The following is a 26,793-nucleotide window of genomic DNA, read 5'->3' on the forward strand; positions in this document are numbered from 1 at the left end:
GCTAATTTTCTCTGGGCTTTGGTGAAATTTATGTCTCAAAACTTCAGCTCTAGGACACAAAAGGAAGACGGGTAACCATTTGATGGTTTATCTGCCTTTGTTTGTAAATATAAAAAGGCAATAGTTTGGGTTTTTTTGCATATTTTTTATCAAACACATAATGTCTTTGTTTTGCTGTAGTAGTAAGTTAAATGAGATTTTATGTAGCTTAAGAGAAACAGAAAATGAGTCAGAATAGAACAGGTTTTAATAGGAAAGTTAAGACTGAAAAAAAAATGACACCTTCCTGTTTCAGGAAGTCTTTTTGTATAACAGCTTGTTTAATGCCAAACTAAATCAAAGTTAAACAAATGAAAAGCTACCTAAGACGACAGTGAGATTACAAATTTCACTCTAACAGTACTATCCAGATCTACTTTGCTTTCATTCTTTATGTAGTGTTTTACAGGTTTTATTTTTTGAAAGGTAACTTAACTCATACCTTGTTTTTCTTTCTAAACACTTGTGTCTGAGTATGAAGTGAGATGCATTGAATGTTTACACGTGGATGTGACAACATCTAATTACTGTTGGGGTCCTTTAATACTATTAACTTCTGTCCTTTACGTTGTAGCTGTAAAACCAGATATAATTCCATGTAAATAGGTAGTATTTTTTTTTTTAAGATAATGGTAAATATGATGTTATTTGCCTTTCAGGGAATGATACTACTCCATAAGAATCAGTGTTACAGTTTTCAACTTTGTGTCTGGTGAGGGTGATGCTACACTTGCTGTTTCAAAAACAATTTCAGTGCTTTCTGAAGGGTAAGGTATTGCTATCTCTGAAGTCCAAAGTTCTTTTGCATAGGTATAGGAGAGACACCAGACTCATCAGCTTGTGTATGTATCTGGATTCCTCCCTGGGAGAGCAATGGAATAGTTCTCTGGTTGGTCCTCAGTTTCTGTGACACTCAGCATGGATGGCAGTATCTATTTTAATAGTATTTGAGAACAGAAAAGGGTATCTGATGTAGCATAATGGATTTCTACAATATGTACTTCTACTGGAAAAGTTACGGGATATAGTTACCTGAATTATTCCAGTTGGAAGTCCGCTGTTTCATTTGTTCTCTTTTAACTATTTGTTGATTTTAGCCAATAATCAATGGGAAGATTGAAATTTAAATTCTCCATCTGTATTTTTGTCTAATTAAGCTCTTCTCAGCAAGAATTTCTTTAAAATATTTACAATACATGGTAAAATGATTGGGGCCTCTATATGGGGGCCTCACATAAATAAATACAACAAAAGTAATCCAGTGCATAAACCACATAAGACTCAAAGCACATGGAAAAATAAATTCCACAAGAATGATATCAGGCACAGAAACATAAATTACTTATAAATATATCTGTATAAAATAATTTAATGAAGGATAGATGTGGGCACATATCTAGACACTGGACATTGATACTCTCTCTGTAGTAAGAGTTTCTCCCATATACAGTTCAGGCACACTGATGAACCAGGCCATAGGTTTTGTGCCCTGGCTTATCATACCTCAGCTTATGTTAAGCTTTGAGTTCTGTGTAGTTCTTGTGAGCATTGAATAATATTAGACTTACGAAAAAAGGATGATTTGATTATAGACGAATTCTGAGTGTGCTGAAAATTTGGTGGGTTGGTTTGCCTAATTGACAAATAGGTAATAGAGTCTTTCAGGCACCTGTTCTGAGGTAGTTAATGAGATGAGGAGTGTCTGGGAGGTGGTGAGTGCTCTTTAATCAGTTCTTCTACTGTTTTGCTGCTACCTTTAATTTCTTTCCTGAAAATGACCTTCACCAAGAAAATAGAGCTAAAGTGCTGTGACCACAGTGCTTAGCAGTGACATTCCTTCTTCTCTCTGTTTGAATTTCTGATACTCTTTTTCATGACTGTGGAATTGAGATCAGCTTTTTCAGGCTGACATTCTTCTCTTCTCTTCTCTTGCATTGTGTTTGCCCTGGAGAACCCAGTTTGATTTGTCATTAAACCTTGATTAAAGGTGTGGTTTTTGTACAGGCATGATTAACCTAGATGGTGGAAGTTGAGAATGTTACATAGCTTTCTTTCAAAAATAAGCTTCTATGATTCACATCTACTGGACAAGTCATACTACTTAAGTCAGAATTTTATGTCTTCATGCAAATATTGTATTCAGACTGTCATTTCTCTCTTCCCCCCCTCCCCCCCCACTTCTTGGAGTACTCCATTTGGAAAGTTGATGACAGGTGAGTGCATGCAGGTGTATGCAATCTGTCCTGTCATTGCTTGTGTTCAGATTGATGGATGGTGTGCCCAAACAGAAGGGAAAAAAAAATCATGAGTTCTATCATCCTCCAACAAACTATTTACAAAATAAAAATCTACATAAGTTCAAAGTAGCTTGCTTTATTCAAATTATTTTCTTGATATTTCTCTACAGGGGCTGTCATCAGTCACCAAAAACAATGGACTACTCAATATCACCTTTAAATATGACAGTAAGTTGAAAATTTGCACTATATTCACAAAAATCAAGGACTCCGTCACAGTTGTCAATGTATAGCAACATGTCTCTTAAAAATGGCTCTTAAGAATAGCATGAGCTCTTTAGTATTGACAGAATTTTAGAATCTAGATTTGTTTCTGTGGGGTCTGGTGGATCTTCTTCCTGTGTTTCACTGATAATAAAATGGTCTAATAATTTGTAGTAGTTTCACTTTCAGATTGGCCTACATCATCTGCCCAGTATTTGGCTGGAAAATTATAGAGTATGATTTTATTCTGTGAAAGAATGTAGTCATTGAAAGGGTCACTACACACAAAGTCATAGGAAAGGATTATTTCAAACTTTATACATATTTTCTCTGATGTGTAATTTTGGGGGAAAGTGGTGTAAAGTGTGTCTCAAGGCAGAAAACATGTAGTTTGTATTTGTATACAGGGAATATATTAAAATGTGTCTTTGCAAGGATTAATATTGAATATGAATATTGAAGATGAATAGCATCTCTTCATCTAGTTGAAGTAGTTGGAACTTTTCGTTAGCTACAGTGTTAAAGGACGAGGTTAACGGAAAACTACTGTCTACGTTTTCAGTGAAGACAGGTGGGTTTAGTACTGTAGCAGATGTGGTCTGTTTTGCAGCTAAACTAAGAAGAAAGTAATCTCTAGCATAACAACAGTAATAAGCAGGTTGCAGCAATAATACTTCAAACCTCTTCAAACATCTGCTGAGTGGCTGTATCTTACTGTTTTCATTTTTTTAAAGGTTTTTGTCATCTATGTTGTCTAGTCAGTAAAGTATGACTATTGACTACATTGGGAATTTATGCTTATTTGGGCAGTTAGTGGCCATCATCAATGTAAACTCAATGTACACTCAAGAGAAGGTCCTAATTTACAGCAGTAATGTTTGTATTAATGCCAGTGCAAGTCACAGGTGGGTTTTTTTGCCTAACCAAAGAAATTAACTCAGATGCTGAATGTGGGTAAAATTTCATCATTGAAAACGTGTGTCAGGAAACCTAACAATAGTGCTTTTGTTTCATTCTGATCATCCTTTTGGTCTTCTAATTTGATGTTAGTATTTAAAATGAGCAAAATTTAAGTATGTCAGATTGTACAAGAGGTAAGTGGTTGCTACAAAAGAGTTATGATTTTTTTATCTACATAAAGAAAAACAGGAAATAATATCAGTCAGAACAGAGATCACCACATATAGTTAGCACAATGGAGTCTGTTTCAGTCCCAGTATCTGTCATGTTTTTTCCATTAATTCTGGCACCAGGAACTGTGTTTAACCAATGACAAGTGTTAATTCAAAATTCTGCTGGCACTGCATGCTTCCCGGACAGAGGAGTTATTTGAGTTCTGCAGTACTAGGAGAAGAGTTCCCTGATATCAAGGCTAAAGAGTTTGTATAATATGGAAATACATACTTATCGTGAATAAGCCAGCACAAAAGAGAATTTGGCTTGCTGGCTGTGATTTAAAGGCTTTTATTTGCCACAAAGCAACTCTACAAAACTATGTTTTATGTTGTTAAATTAGTTGGTTAGATTATTTGTTCAGGTGAAAAACAAATGTTTGTATGTTTTAGTATTTCACTTGTATTCAAGTAAAAGAAGTGCTTTCCTGAAAAGTGCATTTTTTTCCCCTGCTGTTTTCTTCTTAAATCTGTTGTTCTTTAAAAATGTAAATCAGTGACTCACAGTCAAACTGCAGACATTTGTGCTATATTCCACTTTGGCAAATTGTCATTTGACCATAAAATTTTAGTAACCAGGATCCAGAATCTTGGGCTTGCTATTTATTAGATCCAGACCTAGCAAAAAACTGTTACTTCAGACTTTCCATTGAAAGAGATACTCTATTCTCCTAAGAGGAAGTTCATGCTGTCATTGAGTTCACTCGTAGCAACAGAATTCTGCAAACAGCAGAGTAAGTACCAACTGCCCAGCTTTTGTAAAAGGCAATGTTGTACAAACTGTTCTATTCTTATTTGCATGGCAGTTACATAAAAGACCCCTTACTGTTGTCATTCATAGTAAAAAGCCATTTTCTAAAACTGCTTTTCAGTTAATAATTTTACTTTCCTTGCCTTTAAGGTCACACCTCTGAATTAAATTCGAGTTTCCTGCATTGGCTTATCATAACACCTGATTTTTCATGTTTCATTTCTACAAACTCTGTATAGACAAATACATAGCATATAGGTTATCTCAGTTTTTTAGAATTAATCATCAGGCAGTAATATATAGTCGACTGGTCAACTTTTTCTGGATTTTGTTGGCTTCACTAGTTCAAAAGCAGAATGTTTGTGCATACACATCTTCATGTATACTGTGCTCCAGAACTATTGAATTCTCTGGCCACTACTTCTCTTCCTGCCACAAAATATGAGCCTAAACATTGTGAGGCTTTAAAAGTAATAAAATTTGGGGTTATTTGTTTTCAATGGATAAAGATATGGTCAAGTTCAACAACAAAGTCAAGAATGTTTTTCTTATGTTTTCTTAATGAAAGCAGAGGTTTTCTATAATCGCATGTTTGTGGAGCTGTAACTTTAGGGAATATGCTGTATTTTGTGAGGATAACAAGACAAAACCAGTTCTGACTGGATCCAGTGGCAGGAAAATGGTCTATGGGGATGTGGCTACTGAATGGATGACAGAGATGAGATGGATTTAGGCAGTAGAGTCTTTGTGGTCAGGATCAAGCAGTATTGTGGTTAAAAAGCACTTCTTGAGCACCAGTTCTAAAGCTTCACGTTCTTCATTGTTCTCATACATGCCTGGTCATTAACCAACATTCTCTTGCTCTAAGCACTGTACATGCACAAAATTAATGTCAGTCCTCATATTCTTTTGAGTAATTAATGAGGAAAAGTTGTTCTCTTTTGGGAGTCCCAGCGTGTGTCATTTTTACTCTTACTGTGGTACAGGCTACTCTGGTATTATAAACTGGTAATTTCCTTTGGAGTCCTGTGAACTAGGGTTTTGCAACTGGTGAAAGTGGTTGTGCTCAATGATTTGTAAAGTTTTGTGGTGTTCAGTGTCCTGAGACAAAAGCTTCATCTAGATTTACTATACAGTACTTATTTTTATAGAATAAATAGTGCACATGTACTTTTGCATTGCTTAATCTTGAAGAAATGTTAGGAAATTAATTCTTTATTTACATGGAAAGATGTGGGTCATGTTGGAAACTGGTTGCTTGAATAGATCTTTAAGATTAGGTGCTGTTGGCAGTTTACGATTTACTTTCTCTGATATGGCACAAGAACGTCAGCTAGAATGTTTTTCTTAAAGCATTTATTTCTCCATATTTTTAGACTGCACGCCTTATCTGAATTCAGTGGGAAAACATGTGATTGGAGATGTGCAGAATATAACTGTCAGTCAGTATGCATGTTATGAACAGGTTGCAGTGACGATACTCTGGACAGCGAATGCCATTGGTAAGTAGTAGAGGGAAACGGACTAATTCATCATGTCTTTGGTAATAACTTCTTCTTGCTGATCGGTATTAAGTAAAATAATTAAATAATGCTTGGAATCATTGAAGCAAACTGCTTAAGAAGAAAGAAATTCTTACCAGCTTTGTAAAGCTGCTATTTTTACTAGCTCACTTGAAATACCCTTAAAACTAGGATGCTTTCTGCAGCCATATGCTGCTTTTTACTATTCCAGTTTGTTGAATTTTTCCTGCTCTTCAGAACTGTGTAATAGCCCTGATTTCGTTCTCTGCCCCAAGGCATTGGTGCATTTCAGTGGCATTGATTGAGTTTAACTGCTAATACACTTAAAGATGCTTTAGGATGCAGATTGTCTTGCAGGTGGAAAACATTACTTAATCATAGCTATACAAACTTTAATGTGTTTTCTTGTCAGGTCTGGTCACTAAGAATATTCCTCAGTCACTTAAATGTCACCTTGTTGCCCACTAGAGCGGTAGTCTCCAAAGTGGGGGATGCGCAAGATGATCTACTGGGGCATGTGAAGAAAATTTTAGAACTTCTATTTACATATTTGTTAAATCTTGAAAAGGAAAACTAAGCTGTACTAATATTTAATATATGAATTGATACTGGCACCCTTACTCGGTCTCTATGTCAGATGTTCATGTTTCACGTGTGGTATGTGAGGTATCCTGAAGGAAGAATGGGTGTTCTACAATGTGGAGGGGTTCACAGTGGCACCCTCACTCTTTCATTTGCTTTCAGCATATTGCGATGTATTGCAGTGTATGTGTGCCAGGTTAAGTGAATTTACTGATTATATTACCTAGTTTTAACTAAACTAACCATCATGATGAAATGGACAAGTGACTTAAGATAGTTGAAGATAATACTAATAATGCAAGCACATGCAAACAACAAGGAAATAGTAGAGCTGACAGTTGCCCTACTGCTAGTACAGGCTCTTCGTCAGCCACATTAGAAGGTAAAAACAATGACTGTCTAATCAGTTCTGATAAAAAGTTGGCCAAAATTATCAAAATTGTCAAGACAATTTGAAATACAGATTTACACTTGCCATTGTTAATGATGAACCTTGCCCTAAGCATATAGTGTGCCTTGAGATATTAGCTAATACTGTGAAGCCATCATGATTAGCAAGACGTGAAAACGAAGCATCTGGAACATGAAGACAAACCTCTGCAATTTTTTCAGTGATGTTTGAAGCCATACGATACTCGATAAAGTAAAAAAGCTTAATGATAAATCTTTAGAAGACTCTTTTTGTGAAATCTTTTTTGAGATTCCTTACTCAATAGTGAAAGACAAAAAGCCACATACCACTGGGGAAACGCTTGTTCTTCCTGCTGCAGTAAAACTGGCTGAAATAATACAGGGAAATATTGGAATGAAAAAAAGGATTCTGGCATAAGGTTACAGAGATAGCACCACACGTGAAATTCAGTCATTGCATCATTCACAGGAAAACTATTGCAGCAATGAAGTTGGAGCCAGAAGTGCACAGGATGTCATCAGAGTGGTTAGTTTTATAAAAACAAGACATTTAAATAGTAGAGTCTTTACAATACTTTGTAATGAGATGGGGAGTGACCATGAAAATCTTTTGTGCCACACAGAGGTTCACTGGTTATCTTGTGGCAAAGTGCTTAAGAGTTGTCAAACTCAAGTTTTTGAGTTAAGCATTCGTCTTTCACAAAAAGACAAGTGTTCCAAATTTGCTGACCTTTTCTGTGATGACAAGTGGCTGTCAGTATTATGCTACCTAGTGGATATTTAAAAAAAAAAAAAACAAACCAAAAAAACCAAACAACCAAAAAACCAAAACCACACTTAATGTGTCTTTCCAAGGTAAAGGTGACATTTTAACAATGAGTGAGAAAGTAACTGCTTTTCAAAAGAAGCTAATGCTATGGAAAGAGCTTTTTGAAAATGGATGTTTGGAAATGTTTCCTTTGTTATGTGATTTTGTTGCTGAAAACAATGCCAGCTTCTCACCTATAAAAACTCTCATATTTTTACACTTAAAAGATCAGGAAACAGAATTTCCTAGCCTGTTTAAAAATCTTCTGAATGCAGAGTTTCAGTGGGTTTTGAACCCATTGGTTAAAAATATAAAAATGCGACACATTCTGATTAGTTTCCGAGAACAACTGACATCAGGGAAGATAGGAATTTACTAGCCAAATTTCAGGAAAAACCTTTGCATAATTAGAGGATGGAAGTGAAAAATGAGTATCATGATTTAGTAAATGCAGCCGATGATGCACTTCCTCCATTTGGATCCATGTATCTTTGTGAGGTTCTTTTTTCAGCTACGACAGCCATTAAAACCAAGTAACGAAATAAACTGAACTTAGAACCAGACCTTCAAATTGCCATATCACAGTGTTAAACCAAGATTTAAAAAAAATAACAAAGCATATTCAATCACATAGCTCTCACTCAAAAATATTATTAATATTTTTAAGTGGGAACAAAAGTGTTTTGTATCATTAATAAAATAAAAATTATTTTTAAAATAGTTTTTAATATTTATCTCATGCTTTTTAATTTTTTTGTGTATATTTTATAATGTACATAATATATTAGCACAGTAGTACATATGTATATTTTATAAATCTACTGGGGGTTTGTGCTCAAAAATTTTTTTGTTGATAGGAGTGCATGATCAACAAAATCTGGAGACCACTGCACTATAGTGCACTCTCTCTGTACCCACACCTGCTCATAATTTCTTTTTCTTCACACTAATTAAGGTCCTAAATAGAGTAACTTAATGTGAACTCATTTTTTTGTCACCAGTGTTTAGCAAATGAAAGAGCTGGAGTTTCCTTCTTGAATGTTTTTAATACTTCATTAAAGAATTTTAACTGCAAAGGTGCTTTTCCATATCAATGAAATAATTGGTTAAGCACAATACAGTTTTCAAAATTAAAACAGAGATTGGTTTTTTTGTGTTCTTTTTCTCATACAGCAGAGTCTCAACTTGATATTTCATGGTTCATACTCCCTCAAAAAGCTTTTAAATCAGGTGTTTCTTATGATTTAGTAAGGGCTGGAAGTTCCCATTTATGTGGTAGGATTGCATCCTAAATGATGAAATATGGCTAATAATGCAAATGTCTATTTATTAAACTTGGTATTTTTTTAGCCTAAACCTGCATTTATTAAATCAAACATTTTAGGTAAGAAAAATTGTCATTTTTTGTGACCTCCCAGTATTAAATCATGCTTTCATAATTTTCTTTGATAAAAAATAATGATTAATTTCTGGGGTTTAAAAGAGTCTATGAAAATTACACTTAATGCTGCAAAACTGTGCAGTTTAAAGCATTTGGTAATCTTCAGCTGCAGACTGGATGAATCAAATCTCTATGGGAAACAAAGCTTGGTGTTCTTTCTTGCAACGATCAGAGGTTAATCCTTTGGAAAGCATGAGGACAGAACTGCCGTTGAAACATCTCGGGTAACATGGAGACTGGGCACTTTCTCTTTCATGGTCTTCATGTAAGCACAAATGGTGCTTTTGTTCCATGGAATATTAAGAACACATTGGGCAACTCATGGTCTTTATCTTCTACAAAATTGTAAAACATGAAAAAAGCCCCCGCAAAACCATGAAAACTAGTGAAACAGAGGAGGTCCATGAAAAATCATACATTTGGGATATTTTTTTTTTTTAATTTGACAAGCATAGGATAAACTCAATCCATTTTGATTTATGTAGCATTTAGCTTACAAAGGCTGTGGCTGTGTCTTTGATAAATATGTATTCTGCCATATGTAATGCTGTTGAAAAGATATAATTAGATGGAGTAGTGGTAGTTAGTCTTGAAGAACTATACAGTGACTTTGATACCTGAGCCACAAAACTATCATAGGGTAATTATCACAGGTAACTATCACTCTGGCATTGTCCTGTGACATTCGCATCACCGTGACTCAGTTTAGTCATGTGATGGAGTAATTCCATGATGAGAACATTACAAAGAAATGTAAACACACTGTGCTGAGAGTTAGTTGTGTTAGAGTAACTTGAAAAAAATGGGTGTAGTTCTGGCATCAGTTATAAATAACTGGAGGTATTCACGCACTGAAATAAATTCCATTCCATTTAAGTCAAGTTTTCTGTTATCCCATACTATACTAGAACTGAAGAAGTTGTAACAACCGCTATCCCTTTAATCTGGTAGTCTCCGAAATGATAGGAACATGTTATAGAGGAGTATTTCTGTAAATTGCTAGCAAAATGTTGTATTTCATTGCTAATAATGGAGATGTGAAGTTACTATAGCTATAAAGTATTCCTGAGGGTGATGAAGATAATGATAACATATATTGCAGTGATAATTTGGAAGCCGCAGCTGAGATGTGGGCCCCTCTGCTCTAAGCATTACACAAGTATGTAGTAATTGCAGCCTTTGCCAAAGATTGAATTCTAAATAGGCAAGATAGAAAATGTGGGAAGAACTGACATACAACAACAGGTATTAAAACACAAACATATTTCATATGAATGGTAAGTTTCATTTTTAAAGACAAATGAAATATATTCAAATTACATAAAATACCACATTATGCATTTTGAAATATTAGTCTTCTATTTAAATGCCCTGCTGTTTGCAGGGATTGAATTCCTGAAAGGATTTCGAGTAATACTTGAGGAGTTAAAATCAGAGGGAAGACAATGCCAGCAGATGGTTTTAAAAGATCCAAAGCAGCTCAGCCCCAATTTTAAACGAACAGTAAGTGCTTTGTTTCAAGAAAAGTTTCATTGTTGCTTGATTGTGTGAGTAGTCTTGAAAGTGTTTATATGCTGCATATAAATCTAAGTATATCTCTAATTATATACACAATGTGCTGTTTACTAGGGTGCAGGTTGCTTCCTAACAGTATTATTCTTTAAACTAGTGATAGTTGTTGCTCTAGAGACAGATCTACTCCCCTTCTATGGAAGCTTTCCTGAAGCTGGAAACTGTCATTTGGATGACCCTGGAGTACAGGTGCACGTCTGCAATAGTCCACATCCAACTCTGTATTGAGATGCCTCATGTCAATGTGTAATGGAGGGGTAAATAAAGGATTCTTAATGTATTAATTTCTGCTTATGTTTGCAAAACTGTGGGCTTGTTTTGAAAGATACTTTCAGTTATAATAGTTGATTTTAAAGTATGTTGCAATCTTGTCTTTTTGTAGGGAATGGAATCCCAGCCCTTTGTAAATCTGAAGTTTGAAACAGATTACTTTGTAAAGATTGTTCCTTTTCCTTCCATTAAAAATGAAAGTAATTATCACCCATTTTTCTTCCGAACTAGACGTAAGTATTGCATACAATATAGTATTGCATATCATCTCTTCACCAATGGGTGCCCCCCTCCCCCCCAGCTTTTTAGTTTTCCCAACAAAGGAATGTAGTAGATGATGATGTTAGATGAGTCTAGGTTAAGAGAGTTACTGACATAGTCTTTGAAGGAAGATCTGGGTGTTAAGTGGAAAGAATTTGGATGCCACAGATAAATCTGTGGTGTATGATAATACATGTTAGGCAACAACCAGAAGAAAAGCCTCAGGTAGGCCTGAGATTATCTCAGGTTTGCCTACAGCAGGATTAGTCCCATGGTTCTCAGGAACATTTGACTCATGAAGATGGTTTGCTCCTTCTCCTCTGTGGACATTGTGGAGAAGCTCAGGTTGTTTTTGGTTTTGAGATCACAGTTTCAAAAACAGATATCTAGACACAGATATAGATGAGTACATATAAAATTAGATAGCAACAAATCAAGATGAACTTCTCAAAATTACTTAGCAATTCTCATTGGAGTTAGAAGAAACTTGAATAAGCTCCTCAGTGCCTAAATAGTATGATGAGAAACTGCAAGTACCCTTTGGGGTGAAATGTTGATATTTGTCCTGCTTAGCTTTTTGTGCCCTATAAAACTTTCTTAAAATATTTTCAAGTCTATCTGTTGATGCAGACCGCAATAACATTTGTCTTTGTAATAGTGTTCAGCATAGTTATTTACTCTGAGTAAATGTATTTAAGGCTAGTTTCAACTTCCTTTCCTGCTGTGCCTGGTGCTCTCCCTTTTGTCTCACTAAGGAATGCTATTTTCAAATTAATGAACCTGTGTTTCTCATATAAAGATGAAAAGGGACTTGAAATGATAACAAAGCTAAGTTCGCGAAATATATTTACTCCATCGTTTGCCCTCATTCTTTTTCTATTTAAGTAGCATAGCATTTTGATACTGTATCATTAATAATTTTTGTATGTATTTGTAGCATGTGAATTGTTGCTACAGCCAGAAAACCTTGTCTGCAAACCTTGTAAGTAAGATGTAATACTTTCTGTATATTCTTCTTACAAAAAGTTACTGTACTTGCAGAGTCACTTTTTTCCAATTCATTAATATCTCCTCTGACAGACTGGAAGCCAAGGAATCTGAATGTTACCCAGCAGGGTTTTAACATGCAAGTGTCCTTTGATCATGCACCTCACAACTTTGGGTTTAGATATTACTTTCTTCACTACAAACTTAAGCATGAAGGGCCGTTTAAGCAGAAGACCTGCAAACAGGTACATTGCTGAGTTTTGCAACTCTTAAAAGCACAACACCTAGTAACGTTAGATGTTCTAAGGTTTTATAGAAACTTTAAAAAATTAATATAATACAGAATACTGTCAGTTTTAAAATTTTTAAACTATTTGGTACTATTTATGTAAATAATAATTGTATTGTGATGGCACTCATCAGTCAAAACCAGGATTGAGGGCTCCGTTGCAGCTGGATAGTATAAGCAAATGGGAAGAGACTGTTCTCTCTCTTGAAGACCCTACAACTAATTAGTACTTCAAACTGCAGTTTTATTATGTTTGTTATACATATTATTTCCTACTTTTTTATTTCACCTTTGCACCAAATTTGACCACTTTATAGATTACTCATCTGAGAGGGTATCACAAGATAGCTCTCATTTTAGTATGTGCATGGAATTAGGCTCTCTGTGATTTTGTACAGCTGTGTGCCTAAGTCTTATTATGGGAGCTGCAATTTCCTGTATTATTTTCCTTAACTTTGGTTAGTATTCAATGGCAAGTTTGTTCGCAGTGATGAACGTTTCATCCTAAGTCTCTGAAAGCTAGGGAGCTTCAGGGCATAATATAGAGTTTATGTACTAGACCAGACTTTTAAGATTTTTTGGGGGATAATTTAATCATATTTTAGTTTTGCAGGCAGACGATTGTAGTCCTTGCATATTTGAATGGAGAGACTTAGTTTTGCTAGTTTAAGGTGTCTTAATGCAGGAGGGCACTGTATGTTTCTAAATCAATGCGAATGTATTTTTTATTAGGTTTTAAAAGTATGTGAATGGCTTGCAAAGTATTCTCTTTCTTTGATGTAGGAGCAAAACACAGATACTACAAGTTGTATTCTTCAGAATGTATCTCCAGGGGATTATATAATTGAGGTAATATTTATAAATAGTCATTTGTACAACAGCTAAATGAGTATGTTAATTGAGAAATTAACTGAAATTGCAGTATTTCAAGTCACACTTTGGTAAAATTGGACTTCAGGCATCCCTACTGAAGTACCTTGGGCAAGTAAAGGTTTTTAGACAGATTGTTCTTGACCTTTCCATAGCTTTGCTTCCTTGAGTGCATAGCAGTTTCATCTGTGCCTTCAAGTAAAGTTGTGGGCCTGCATAACTCTTGGACTTAGATTTTTTTTTTTTTTTTAAATTGGAATTCTGTAGTTTAGTCAATTTTTACTGTGCTTATAAACTGTGTATTTCTCTTGATGATGACAGTATGTGAACTCTGAAAGTTAATATTACAACATTATGTCCCAACAAAGACAAATGATTTCACTAATTACTAGTTTGTGGTGCTCTTTAGTTTTAACTTTTTGAACAGTAAGTTTCTTCACATTTGGTCGTGAAAGCTGTTACAGTTGTTTACATATTGCAGAAAAGAAATAAAATCAAATTTCCACAAAGTAAAATTCAACTTTTACTTTTCAAAGCTGGTTGATGACACTAATACAACAAGGAAAACAATGCACTATGCGCTAAAACCAGGTATGAATTTTGTTTTTTAAACGGTATACAATATTTACCGTATTAATTTAGATTCAGTTTTAATTATGTTGGAAATAAATCTCGATTTGACCTGTGTCTGTTTGCCATAATCAAGACTACTGAGGCAATTGTGCTGTAATTTTTTGACCTAAAGAAAAAAGAGTAGACATGCACCCTTGTACATACACACCTGCATCTCTACATTTATATTTAGTACAGTTTAGATCAATATATCATTGGAAATCTTTGTGGGAAAGTTACTTTTGTTGTATATATGGATATGAAGAATCATAGCCTGTATCTTAATTGCATACAACTGATGCATGCAGTAGTGTGGAAATAATGTAATGAAACTGTGAGAGCAGCCTAAACAAATTACCAGCCCTGAAATCAAATCGAGCAGTCTGGGAAACCTGTCAGGTGAATGCTTAGCATGTCTATGTATCAGACCGGTTGTTGAGAAGCTAAATAGGGATTTCAGAATGTAACTGCAGACACAAAACATAGCCGCTGATGAAGGCAACAGGCAAAATGGACTGAATCCTAATGCATGTTGCTAAAGGTAATCTGTGCAGGAAGGCAGTTCTTTCTAAGTGGCTAGTTCAGCACCCTGGAACAAAAATCTGTCAGGTCCAAATGACTATTGCGTATCTTATCAAAACTACACTTCATGTAAAGTTCTTCTCATGGGGAGAGGTAGGAGTTGCCATGCAGCACTTCTTACTTATGTTATTCACTCGAATGCTGAGGTGATGGGGGCAATCAGCATAAAACCTATTTAAAATGGAGCAGAACATGATGTTTGATTCTACTGCATATTGGAGAATTACTTGGTAATAGTGTACTGCAGCAGTTTTACATTCCCAGTGCGCAGATATGATTAGATAATTATAGCTTATTTGCGTATGGCTAATTCTGCTTTATTTTTCAAAGTACATTCTCCGTGGGCTGGACCAATAAGAGCTATTGCCATTACAGTCCCTTTAGTTGTCATTTCAGCATTTGCAACGCTTTTCACAGTGATGTGCCGCAAGAAACAGCAAGGTAAGAGGGTTTATTCAATACAGAGTTCCATTTAAAGATGCACTTTTGCAACCAAGAGAGTCTTAACTGGTACGTTTATTCCAGAAATAACTCTTATCTGAAGAGCTTTCTTTTCTACTTCTGTCTCCTTCCTCCCCACAGCTTTTTTGTGTGTTGAAACTTGTAGCAAATTCTTAATCGGTGCTTGATGGTAATTTGTTGCCATAGAAAGTATTGTATCACAAATCAAGACTTCACTGTAGAAAGAAGACAACAAAATTGCTGTTGGGAAATATTTTTGGTTTTGGGTTTCTTTTTGTTTGTGAAAGTACTACATGACCATGTAGAAATCAAACAGGTCTGTAAATTGATATATTTTAAACATTCCCTTATTTAATTCAGAAATGTCTAATTCATATTTATTTTAAACCAGAAGTAAAGTAAAGCTATGTGATACGAATGCAATTCTCAGCACTGTCTGGAATACTATTCCAGATTTGCTCACTTTCCTGGAAGTTGCCTTTACACTTCATCCTAAGCCATCTTCCTAAATTTACGCTTTCCAAGACTTACTTGCAGATGTTTCTCTAAATTAGATTCCATCCCTCTTTGCTGAGTTCTCTCTCCTCTGTGTCCAGGAGCTGGCAAGCCACACTTGTTACATTGAGATATTAAAAATCAATTGGCATTTTTTGTAGAATCTAGGGAATCATGCGGTTTCATGAATATGGAAAAAGAGATTACTTCCCCAAACTCACATACCTGTGTTATCCATCTGAATTTTGGCATCGAGGTATACTGCAAGTGCTATATGCCATCTGGGTTAAATCCTTTTACCTTCTGGTCTTCTGTAGCTATCCCTTTGCTCACAGCTAGCACAGTTCCAACAAAAAAACCAGACAAATCACTAAGGATTTGTCTACAGAGAGAGTTGTTCCAGAATAGTTATTCCTGATGAGTTGTTCTGAATTAAATCCCTAGATGGATATTTGTATTTTGAAATACTCATGCTTTATTCCAAATTAGCTTAATCAACTGTAGAACTAGATTGAATTAGTCTGGCATAAGACCAGACTTTTATGTTCCAGCATAAAAGCATCTATGCAAGGAAAGAAACACTAATAGCTATTTTGATTTAAATTAATCATATCTTAATTCAAATTAATGTCAAATTAATGTCCAAACGTGTGTGTGTATATATATACGCCAGAGAGATACTGTATGATATTCTGAAGGGATCTGTGTTCCTGGAGTTTAATATTCTTACCTGGCTTGTGTTGTGGGTTTTTTTTAAAACAAGAGACTGTTATACAGGAAACTCTTGATGATGATACATCTTTAAGGCTTATAATATTTGAACAGAGAGGTGAAGACTGTTGAAACTGGATAGAGGTGAACCAACCTCATTCAATTTATAAAATAGACCTTTCTTAAGTTTTCTGAGTTGTACAGCACATTTCACTTTCAAAGTGTGTTCCACATATGTAGCAACTCATAAGCTGGATAAATAGTGTGTGTGCAACTTTTCTTTTTCAGGTTGGAAAGGAAAGAAATCTCTCTTGAAAAAAGTCATTACTGTATGCATTAGTAATGAGCCTACAAAAGTTTAAAACAAAACAAAACCAAGCTTTATAGTGTGAACTCTCTTTCTTTCTTCCGATTTAGAAAATATATATTCCCATCTAGATGAGGAGAGCTCAGAATCTTCAGCATATGCTGCAGGTCTCCATGTGGAAAGACTTCGTCCCCGGCCAAAAGTGTTCATCTGCTATTCCAGTAAAGATTGCCAGAAACACATTAACGTCATCCAGTGCTTTGCTTATTTTCTTCAGGACTTTTGTGGCTGTGAGGTAAACTCAACATTTCTTCTGTAAACAGAGTTTCCTTGATTAAAACAGCACCCCCAAAACTTCTAATAATATGTGCTTGAAAATGAGGTATTTCAGTTTCTCCTTTCCACAGAGATAACTTTTGGTATTTTTCTAAATATTGGCTATATAAATATTCTTTACTTAGGGAAAGGAATGGATTGTAGCCCGTGTAAAAAAACCAGAATAGTGGAAAATGCGTACCGCATTGATTCCAGGACTTTCATTCAGCCATGTTTAGCTTGTTTTGTATTAACTGTGTTTTCTGTTTAGTAGGCCTTGCATCTTTATAGTCGGCAGCCACAAAGAGGTATTTATGTCTACCTGATACGCTTCAGTATTCCTAAAATATGTTTTAATTTTAAAGTTGTTGAATCTATCAAAACTCCTACTCATAGACCAAAATCTGTGTAATTAGGATTGTTGACATTATGTATTAATTTTTATTGATTTTTATTTTTTTACTTCCCTTCTGTTCCATTAATGCTGTAAAATCAGCATGTCTTTTTCTTGTTTTTGATTTAAAGCTCTGAGAAAGATATTCAAATCGTTACTTTGAACAACTAGGTTTAGAATCTCAGACTGCTTTCTAAAATACAATCAATATGTGGCCAGTCTTTCACTTTTCAACTGTAAAAAGGGAAGACAATGGTTGGTCTGGTTTTGCTGCATTTTAATCCTGCCACCGCGATTTTAAACGTTAGGAACCGGAACTGTGTTTTCAGCCGTGCAGCAGCTCTGACCTCTGGCGGCCACACGCGGTAACGTCATCCGTGCCTCGCGTGGGGGGAAGTTCACGATTTATTCATATGTTTTAAAATAGTTCAGGTAAGGTGTTTTACCAGTAACTTCCTTGAGTCCCCTTTAGAGATGTACTTTAGCCCTGATACACACCATAGCTCTTTGGAATAGTGTTAAGGTGAGCTGTTACCGCTATAACTGTGTACAGTGAAACATATGGTAGCAGGCATCATTTAAGATTTATATAACAAAATATTGATAGCATCTACATAGAGAAATAATATGTGTTATTATTTAAACTGTGGAGTTTAATATAAAAAGTGATGCTCAATGCATAACAGAACAGTTGCACAACTATTTTTCATATGGAATTGGAATGTTTTCTCATAAAGGACAAAACCAGTGGCATTTAATAGCCATTTAAAATAATAACTTGACCGTACTAAAAATCCTTTCTCCCAGATAGGAGATCAGACAGTATTTTGAAGAACAGAAACAAAAACAGACACAAAAGAAAAACTACCTGCATTGTACCTTTATCAGAGTATCTCCCAAGCAGCTGTAAAATGACTTCTCTTCCCCATGCATAGAATAGAATAGTTCAGTTAGAAGGGACCTACAACGAGCATCTGGTCCAACTGCCTGACCACTTCAGGCATGGTCACTTTCTTCCTGTAGCTGAACGTGCGGTAACAGTTTTCAGGACTCCTTGTGTTCTAGGCATCCACCTACTCTCTGTCTTCTGACATGGCGAAGTTTTCCACTCTGTTACGGGTGATGCAGCAGAGCAAAAATACTTTGTTCTCTGGAAAAATGCTTGAGGGAAGACTTTATAAATGGTTTTGATGTGTGTCTGTTATGAAAGTTTTTTGCATCTATTTTTTTCTGTTATTCTACTGCTCATTCTTTCTTTCATGAGATGAGGCATTGTGTCCTTCATCTTGGTGTACACAGGCATTTCAGACCATGTAGAATGTTCAGAAAATTTGTCAAAGTACAAAATAAAACAACTCTTACGATAAAATTGTCAGAGCTTTCTTATCAGAGATAAGCTGCTGCTGTTTTGCATCCTAACTTGAAGGACTCAATGTTATAGCCCCTAATTATGTTTGTATCTAGATATGAAAATTCTTGGCATCAGACTTCATTAATATGCAAAAGATGATAAATGAATATGGATTTCCATTACATTCAGCACATTAAGGACCCAAATACACAACAGTTAAATTGTTTGAGGCAGGCACGATACATTGTTTATTGTGGATTGATGATACCTAATTTGATCAGATAAGTAAATAGTAATTTACTTGGTCCAGCCACATTTTCTATGTTCTTTTTATTCCCCGAGAAATATTGCTATGTACCAAATCCATAGTGGCTTTATTTTTTAAGGAACTACCCAGTTTACATTCAACTACTTGGCTTTGCACTGTTACTTATTGATTCCATAAATTTATACGTAACACGGGTATAATTAGGTATGTTTTTCTTTAAGTAATAAATAAGCAGCAAAATGGGTTCATATAATAACTAGCATTCTTGTTTTTAAAAAAAAAAAGTCTGGAAGGTTTTCCTTTTTACCTTAGCAATTCACCCACTTCCTTAGCCCAGTGAAATATTCAGCCCGCGAGCAGAGTTTAGAATGAATATGAGGCCTTGCTTATTTTGGTGAACAACTACTGACATAGTATCACTGATTCCAGTTTGTCCACTATCAACGCTATGTTAATTATTACTTATTTCTCTTTTAAAACACCTTGTATTTGCATCAAGGACAAGCTATAGTTAAACTCATCATTAATTATCAGTTGTCAGATAAATACAAGCTGACTGAGTATAACTCCTTTAAATTTTATTAGCAAATATATCTAATAATCTAATAATGAATATCAACCAGAATGTTCTTTTCTTTTCCAGGTGGCTCTAGATTTGTGGGAAGATCTAAAAATTTGTAAAGAAGGTCAGAAAGAGTGGCTTATTAAAAAAATAAACGAGTCCCAGTTTATCATCATTGTATGTTCCAAGGGAATGAAATACTTCGTTGAAAAAAAGAACTGGAAACACAGAGGGGTAACCAAAGATGCAGGAAAAGGAGAACTCTTTCTGTTTGCTGTGTTGACTGTTGCAGAGAAGCTTCGTCAAGCAAAGCAGAATTCAAATGACCTCTGCAAGTTCATTGCAGTCTACTTTGATTACTCCTGTGAAGGAGACATCCCTGGTATTCTGGATCTAAGTACAAAATACAAACTCATGGACAATCTCCCTCAGCTGTATTCACATTTACACTCCAGAGATCTTAGTGTACAGGATTCAGAGGTGTTTCCTGTTAACATTAGTAAAAGGAATTATTTCAGGAGCAAATCTGGGAGGTCTCTTTATGTTGCCATTTGCAATATGCATCAGTTCATTGATCAGGAACCAGATTGGTTTGAGAAACAATTTATTCCCTTCCCTCCACCTTCTTTACATTACTCAGAGCCTGTAATGGAAAAATTTGATTCGGGCTTGGTTTTAAATGACTTAGTGAATAAACAGGTGATGGATGGCGATTTTTACCTGAAAACAGATGTAAATATTATTCCAGCAGGGAATTCAGACTCTCACTGTATAATTCAGCACTTAAACCTTGGAGAAGATGAAACTCAGGACATTCAAAGTGGTGGCAGCTCTGTTCTTCAGCCATTGTTACATGTTGTTAAAGCTTCAAATCTTAAAGATATGCCTCGAGATTCTGGAATCTATGATTCATCTGTTCCTTCATCTGAATTATCCTTACCTTTAATGGAAGGACTACTGACGGACCAAATTGAAACATCTTCCGTTACAGGAAGTGTTTCTTCATCATCAGGTTTAGGTAAGATACAGCAGTGTTTCAAAAATTATATTCAGTTACTGTGTACATATTTCTACCATCTCAAAATACTTAAGATAATATGTGAGGAGCCATATAGAAAGCTGCAGAGAAAAGTAAGTATTGTATAAAGATGGTAAAAAAGATAGGTTTCAGTAACGTTAGAAAAATAAATCTTTTCCTTAACTTATTGGGGGGGGGGATTCTATTAATAAGTCACTTCTCATTAATGGACCTATTACTGGAGAGACAGCTTCTTTCTTCCAGGGACTCCTTGGCAGCTGGGATACTCAGCTGACAGTTGTGTGGTTTAATCAAGAGAGTGATCTGGTGAAGCATTCTTATGGAACAGCCATAACTCTAAAACTGACATCCTATTTTGCTCCAGTACATACTAGAACCTTTAGGGATATAGTCTGTACTGTGGTTAACTCAAGTTTCAGAGTGACATTAGGCTTCTCATTGGATATAGGGCAGGGGGGGATGAACAAACAGGTTTCAGTGGAGGAGTTTAAATGCGTGGAAGACACTCTCCAAAATAGATACCTGGTTTAGACACCTACAGTTAGAAGGTGTAAATATTGCCCCAGGCTACGTAAAAAGCTGATCTGACCTTACTAGTTACAGTACATTGAACTGGCATCACAACTGCATCAGTGTGGAATGTTCCAGCAATTGTATTCATAGGATAAAACTGCTGTTTGCTGAGATTTTCCTTAAGCAGCTACAAGAGGTGAATATTGCATTTTGATGGTGGTATGCTGTTCTGCTTTCTTGAATGAATATTGACAGTGAGCTAATTTGTTAGACTTTTCTCTTGGCTAAATGGATTTTTTTTAATTATTCAGAGAATTCATAACTAATGTTTGATGCTAGAATTATCTTGGGGGGAGAGAATATAGATGTTGATTTACACTTACAGCATCTATATCTATAGGCTGGATAGTCTATAGGAGAAAATAACTGAAACCTGAAAACTTTTCAGGTAGAAAAAAATAAAAATTTACTGATATAATTACATAAGCCACAAATACTCTGTTATTGTTTCAAAATTAATATTATATTCTTTAATTTCCTGCCATCTTCTAACATAACCTTTTCTCACATTTGTGGGAAAAATTACAGATGGTATCTGTAAAGGTTCTAGTGTTGAATGAAAGTAGGATGCTAGTTTAAAATTTATGGCCTCTCTGTAAGAATGCTTTACCAGTATTCCCCTCCTGATTCAATCACAGAGCTGTCAGCTGGGTATCCCAGCTGCCAAGGAGTCACTGGAAGAAAGAGGCAGTCTCTCCAGTAATTAATTCTCAAGTCACATACCTACTTGTTAACATGTTTCAGCTATAGAGGTTAAACATTATAGCACTAGCTGGTAGAGTTGGATCTTAACACTGGTGTTCCAGCGTCTTAAGAAACCACAATAACTTCTGCCATTTTCCCAGTCACTCTCCCTGTCCAAAAGCACGACCCTGACCGACTCTCGCTGAAACCTCCCCTCACCCAAACCGCAGTGCTAATTAGGTACAGGGTACAAAGGAGACAGTATCTAGAACTGAGCATCATCTGCCTATTAGAGTGCAACCCATTAAATCTTTTTACTGTCCCAGACATACAAAATATTTATAGCCCTAATATTTATATGCCTAATAATGAGAGGAGTAGATAGAATTTTTTAGCTTTTATTCTCTTCTAAGAGTTGGACATGTCCAAAGTATTACTCTGAATTCACAGTACTCTTTCTGTTCTGGCTACCTATTTTTTATCCATTACTTGGTCAGAACAGAAGTGAATAGCTCTGTCATTTAGCATCTCAAGGTAGATCTTTCCTTTCTTCTTTAAAGGACAGTTTGATTTAATCTTTTGAATTAAAATCGTAAGTCACATAATTTGTAATACTTCCTATCTTTCAGTGCAGTTCATGTGCAGACTACTGATCTGCAAAGAAAAGATTCTCAAAGAGATCATCATATTGGGCATCATCAACTGAAGTTCAAACCAGTTTAATTTTGAGGAAGTACCAACAGCCAAACCTTTACTAGGTCCATTCACTAATAAGGTCTCCTCTAAGAAGCCCTGCCTGGGGAGAAAATGTGTATTAATTCTTTAGATAAGGAGTTACTGAGCATGGTAGTTCAGCTTCATGAATGTATGGCATTATGATCCAGAGGGTTTTCACAAGTTTTCTTTTCATTGTTTCTAACATGTTGACCAAATACAAAATCAATGTTTCAATTAATGAACCTCACTTTTTTTTCCTTTTATAGGGGAAGAAGAACCTCCTGTAATCACTGCAACAAGATTTTTAGTGCCTGGAATATGTAAAGCAGAACTTCATTGCCATATCCATACTGACGAACTGCAGGCAATTGCTCCTTTATAATACATTACAACATTGTTATGCATTGCCACTTTATTAACAGCCTCTGTTTGTGCTTTAAATACCATGTTGTCTCAGCACTAAATCTACTTGAAGGAACAAATACTCCCTGGAGAAGATCTGTTATTCCTAAGGGATTTTTTTTATGGCCAGTAAACTTGAATCTGTTGGTCTTTTTATATAAAGTCTTTCATGATTTGAAAAATGCAGCATGGAAAAATAGATGAGAGTACATTTCAAAATTATTCCTGTTACTAATTTAAATGTCATGATATTACACTGTTTACAGATGCCATAATCAAAATTGACTTTTTTTGCTAGAAGTAATCTTGCAACTGGACATAACATAGCTTGGAACATTAAGTCTTAGTAAACTTTGTAGTCCAGCCTCTAGTTTTAAGTGCTGACATACTTGATGGCAGGAGTGTTGTAGTGAATGAGAGCAGGATTTTTTTTCAGAAGCAAGATAAAATGCCAAAGGTGAGATCAAGAAATTCTCCATCAGAACAAATAATTTTCTTTTAAAAATGTTCGAGCTCTTTTCCTCACAGTCTCCTCTCTTTCCCACATGTTAATGTGTCCCAGTATTTAATTTCAGATAAGCGCATGTCTTCCTCTTCTGTATGATTCTCCTGTCTCTTCTCCACAATCTGGCTATGATGACTCACAAATAGTACCATACTGAGTCTGAAGTATCATTTTTATAATAGATAAAAATATAGAACCTGCATATGCCGAGTGATACCATGGAAACAAAGTTTCCCGTTTTCTTCCTGGAAGGGCTAATATAAAGAATATTTTAAAGAGATGGAGGAAGGAAGACCAAATTTTGTATTTAAGACATCATTCTGGATTTCTTCAGCCATGAGATGAGTATGCTTTAGGGGGGGATTTCATATTATCCTTCAAGGACATGCTGCTACAAAATCACCTGGGGTAAAACAAGTTAAGACAAGCAGTTAACAGGCATGAATACTTTGCTTTGTTTTGAGCCAACCAGTAAACAGAAGCCTATGAGTTATTTTGCAGTTCATGCTACTTAGTGATAGTATAATATTACTAGTGTTGTATTAACAAAAAATGGTAAAACTACAACTGGACATCTTTATCTAAAGACACAGAGCATGCATGTCCTTTCTTCTGCAGTGACCAGGTAGGTATGCTATCATCCCAAATATCCCTGCTGTTTCCAAAGAGCAACTTTTCTTAAGTAAAACCCATCTGTGTAGGTGCAATTCTAGGCACTATTATGATAAGCATGATAACAGCAAATAGTAAAGGACACCTTATCAATGTGCCTTTTCTAATTTTGCTCGTGGAGTCAGATTCTGTCTCACTTAACCTGTCTTCACATTCCACTAACCGGAGGTTACTTTAGGAATACATCAAGGGAGAACTCAAACTCCTCAAATATTCTCTCAATTTTGATAGATGAGAATGAGACATTGCGAACTGTTACATTGTATTATCCATTTTAATAGCATGAGATAGAACTATTAAATCAGTGATGATTTTGGCTGAGTAGCTTTAGAGCTTGTGGGTTGGGGTTTTTTTGAGTCAGTTTAATCATTTGAATTTCCAAAAAAACCCCTTGCAATTGTTGTCACAGATGGAGTAAGAAAGTGCTGTAACAATTATTTGAACATAACCATCGATGGCAGAATTCCGGCATGCTTTGCAATTGTAATATGGAATTCTGTGATCAACTAGATATATGTGTCAGATTTGGAGGGCCTTGTCCATTAATGTAATGTTCCTTACTTTTCCTGTTTTCTGCATTTGAAAGAACACTAACTGGAAAACCTCAAACTTGCAATACCTGAGTAAGTTTTAGGTAGTTTTAAGTACATAGTGAATCATCTGCACCTTCAATAATGGGTTTTTTTATGCTGTGCCTTCGGCTGTACTGAAAGCAAAATTCTTCATGTTTTCCCATTCTTTGAAGTTGAAAAATACCTGGGTCAAACTAGGCAGAATAATCTAGAGGTAGATGCTCCTCCACTAAATCCAGCTGTGAAGGATCTTGAGTCAGTGCAATTCTTGCCATTTTACTAGAGAAAGAGTTTGGATTGATAAGACACGGGCAGAAAGGTTACAAAATTTGTGTGCTGAAGAGCTGCTGTGCATAGAAATGCTAAAGCTGCAAAACATGAGGAGGAGGCAATTTCTTAGCAATTAGCTGGTGAAGGTAACGCTGCTTTCCTCCGTGGAAAGTCCCAGTCTGACATAGTGTTAGTTTATGCTAAAGATTGGGAAGATTTCCTAGTTCTGTTAAATTCAGTAGCAGAATTGGTATTACTTAACGGAATTAGGTTTTCATTTTGAGCTCTAAGAAAGCTCAGTTTCGAAAATGGACAAAGGCAGTTGCACAAAGTATCACTGGTCATCAGCGTTTTTATTTCTTCAAAATTTGCTGTATAATCCTGCAAATCATATTTTTTTAATTATAAATGGTCTATGCAGATGCCAATCAAATCTGTTGGGGGGGAGGAGGGGAGAAAAGAAGAATGCCTTCATTCCTTCTTAGCATAAGGTGGAAACAGCATATTATATGTCCTCAGAAGAAAGAGCATATAATTAATTGAAAATTTAGAGTAGGACAAGCCCACACTTAAACTATACAAAATTGAGAAAAGTAATACTTGATCTGATTTAGCATAGTTTTTTTACAAAGCCACAGTGCTTTAAAAAATTAGGAAAATATTATATATATTGAGATGCTGGAAGGACCTGGTACTGAATTTGCAAGAATTCTGTATTTTCCCTCCAATGAGAATAACAGCAAAAATCCTTGTAAAAAATTTTTTTACAACAAATATGTTAATACACAAATTAGAGGTTAGCTTACTACTATTTTCAAGCATTAGTAAACTCTAAACAGAATGTTAATGGTGAAAGGATCCCTTTAATTTCTGCTAGACTCAAATGTGTGGACATTGTTTGGATGTTTTAAAATGTATTTTCTGGGAGGGTGGAAAAAACATTAGAAAGCTGAAGGTTCAAGATATGGCAGTGTGTTCAACATATTGAATGATAAGTGTAGTTGTTGCTATAATTTGTACCTGTACATAAACACATCAACTGTTGAAAATAGAATGCAGCTGGCATTTGCAGAAATGAAGTTATGATACTATAATTTAGAAGTTAAATACCAAAATAAAACATTTTTGTTCTGTTTCTTTCATTGGGCTTTTCTTCGTAGTATAAGAAGACTTCGCTTGAGTCTAATTGTTTTATCCAAAATGCTTTTAATGCACTTATGCATACCACACAAATAACCAGACTCTTTAACTGCTATTCGTACTACATCTGGAAGTGAAACAGGTGTTATGATGGGTGTTTAATATAGTCAAGCAACTGTAAGAAACTTTAATTTTCTGTATTGGACAGACTGGGTCTGTTGTTGTTTTGGTTGTTGTTGGTTTTTTGGTTTTTTTGGGTTTTTTTTTAAATACTGCCTTAATGTGATTTTGTGTAATTATTTTCCCTGTATCCTCCTTGAAGGTCTCCTAGCAGTACATGGTTCTGCATGTCAAGTGAAACCTATCCACACCAACTACAAAACTATAATAACCTGGATTGGATTAATTTTGTCAAAGATGGTGTGATAATTACCTAAGATTTATATGGTTTTTGTTTTCATCCAAGTGGATTTCAAAGCACTATTCCAGTCAATAAACCCTGCAAACTGTAATTTCAGGGATAAGCCTTGAAACCACTCGTATTCCTTATGTTGCTCAGGTAAATGAAGGTTTTTATAATGGACTTTTGGTCTGGCACAATCAAACTTAGAATGCTGTAGAAAAAACTGTAATAAGTCTGTAAAACTTGTTATTATTGAAGACTTGAACTGCTTACTTAGTAT

The 26,793-nt window shown here is 35.3% G+C and overlaps 1 protein-coding gene across 1 annotated transcript in view; it reads left to right on the top strand.

Annotated features, from left to right (window-relative positions):
- The window catches only part of IL17RD (interleukin 17 receptor D), a 52,663-nt gene extending 26,588 nt beyond the window's left edge, over nt 1–26,075 (top strand). Inside the window, exons 2-13 of the mRNA XM_050904918.1 lie at nt 2,447–2,504; nt 5,840–5,965; nt 10,613–10,731; nt 11,183–11,303; nt 12,269–12,313; nt 12,412–12,563; nt 13,391–13,456; nt 14,014–14,068; nt 15,002–15,112; nt 16,757–16,941; nt 19,618–20,554; nt 22,816–26,075. Of these exons, the coding sequence (XP_050760875.1) occupies nt 10,684–10,731; nt 11,183–11,303; nt 12,269–12,313; nt 12,412–12,563; nt 13,391–13,456; nt 14,014–14,068; nt 15,002–15,112; nt 16,757–16,941; nt 19,618–20,554; nt 22,816–22,931 (1,836 nt within the window). The 5' untranslated portion in view covers nt 2,447–2,504; nt 5,840–5,965; nt 10,613–10,683 and the 3' untranslated portion in view covers nt 22,932–26,075. The remainder of the gene's footprint in view (nt 1–2,446; nt 2,505–5,839; nt 5,966–10,612; nt 10,732–11,182; nt 11,304–12,268; nt 12,314–12,411; nt 12,564–13,390; nt 13,457–14,013; nt 14,069–15,001; nt 15,113–16,756; nt 16,942–19,617; nt 20,555–22,815) is intronic.
- The last annotated feature ends 718 nt before the right edge of the window (nt 26,076–26,793 follow it).

This window comes from Gymnogyps californianus, chromosome 13 (genome assembly GCF_018139145.2).
Source record: "Gymnogyps californianus isolate 813 chromosome 13, ASM1813914v2, whole genome shotgun sequence".
In the NCBI taxonomy this organism is placed as follows: Eukaryota; Metazoa; Chordata; class Aves; order Accipitriformes; family Cathartidae; genus Gymnogyps; species Gymnogyps californianus.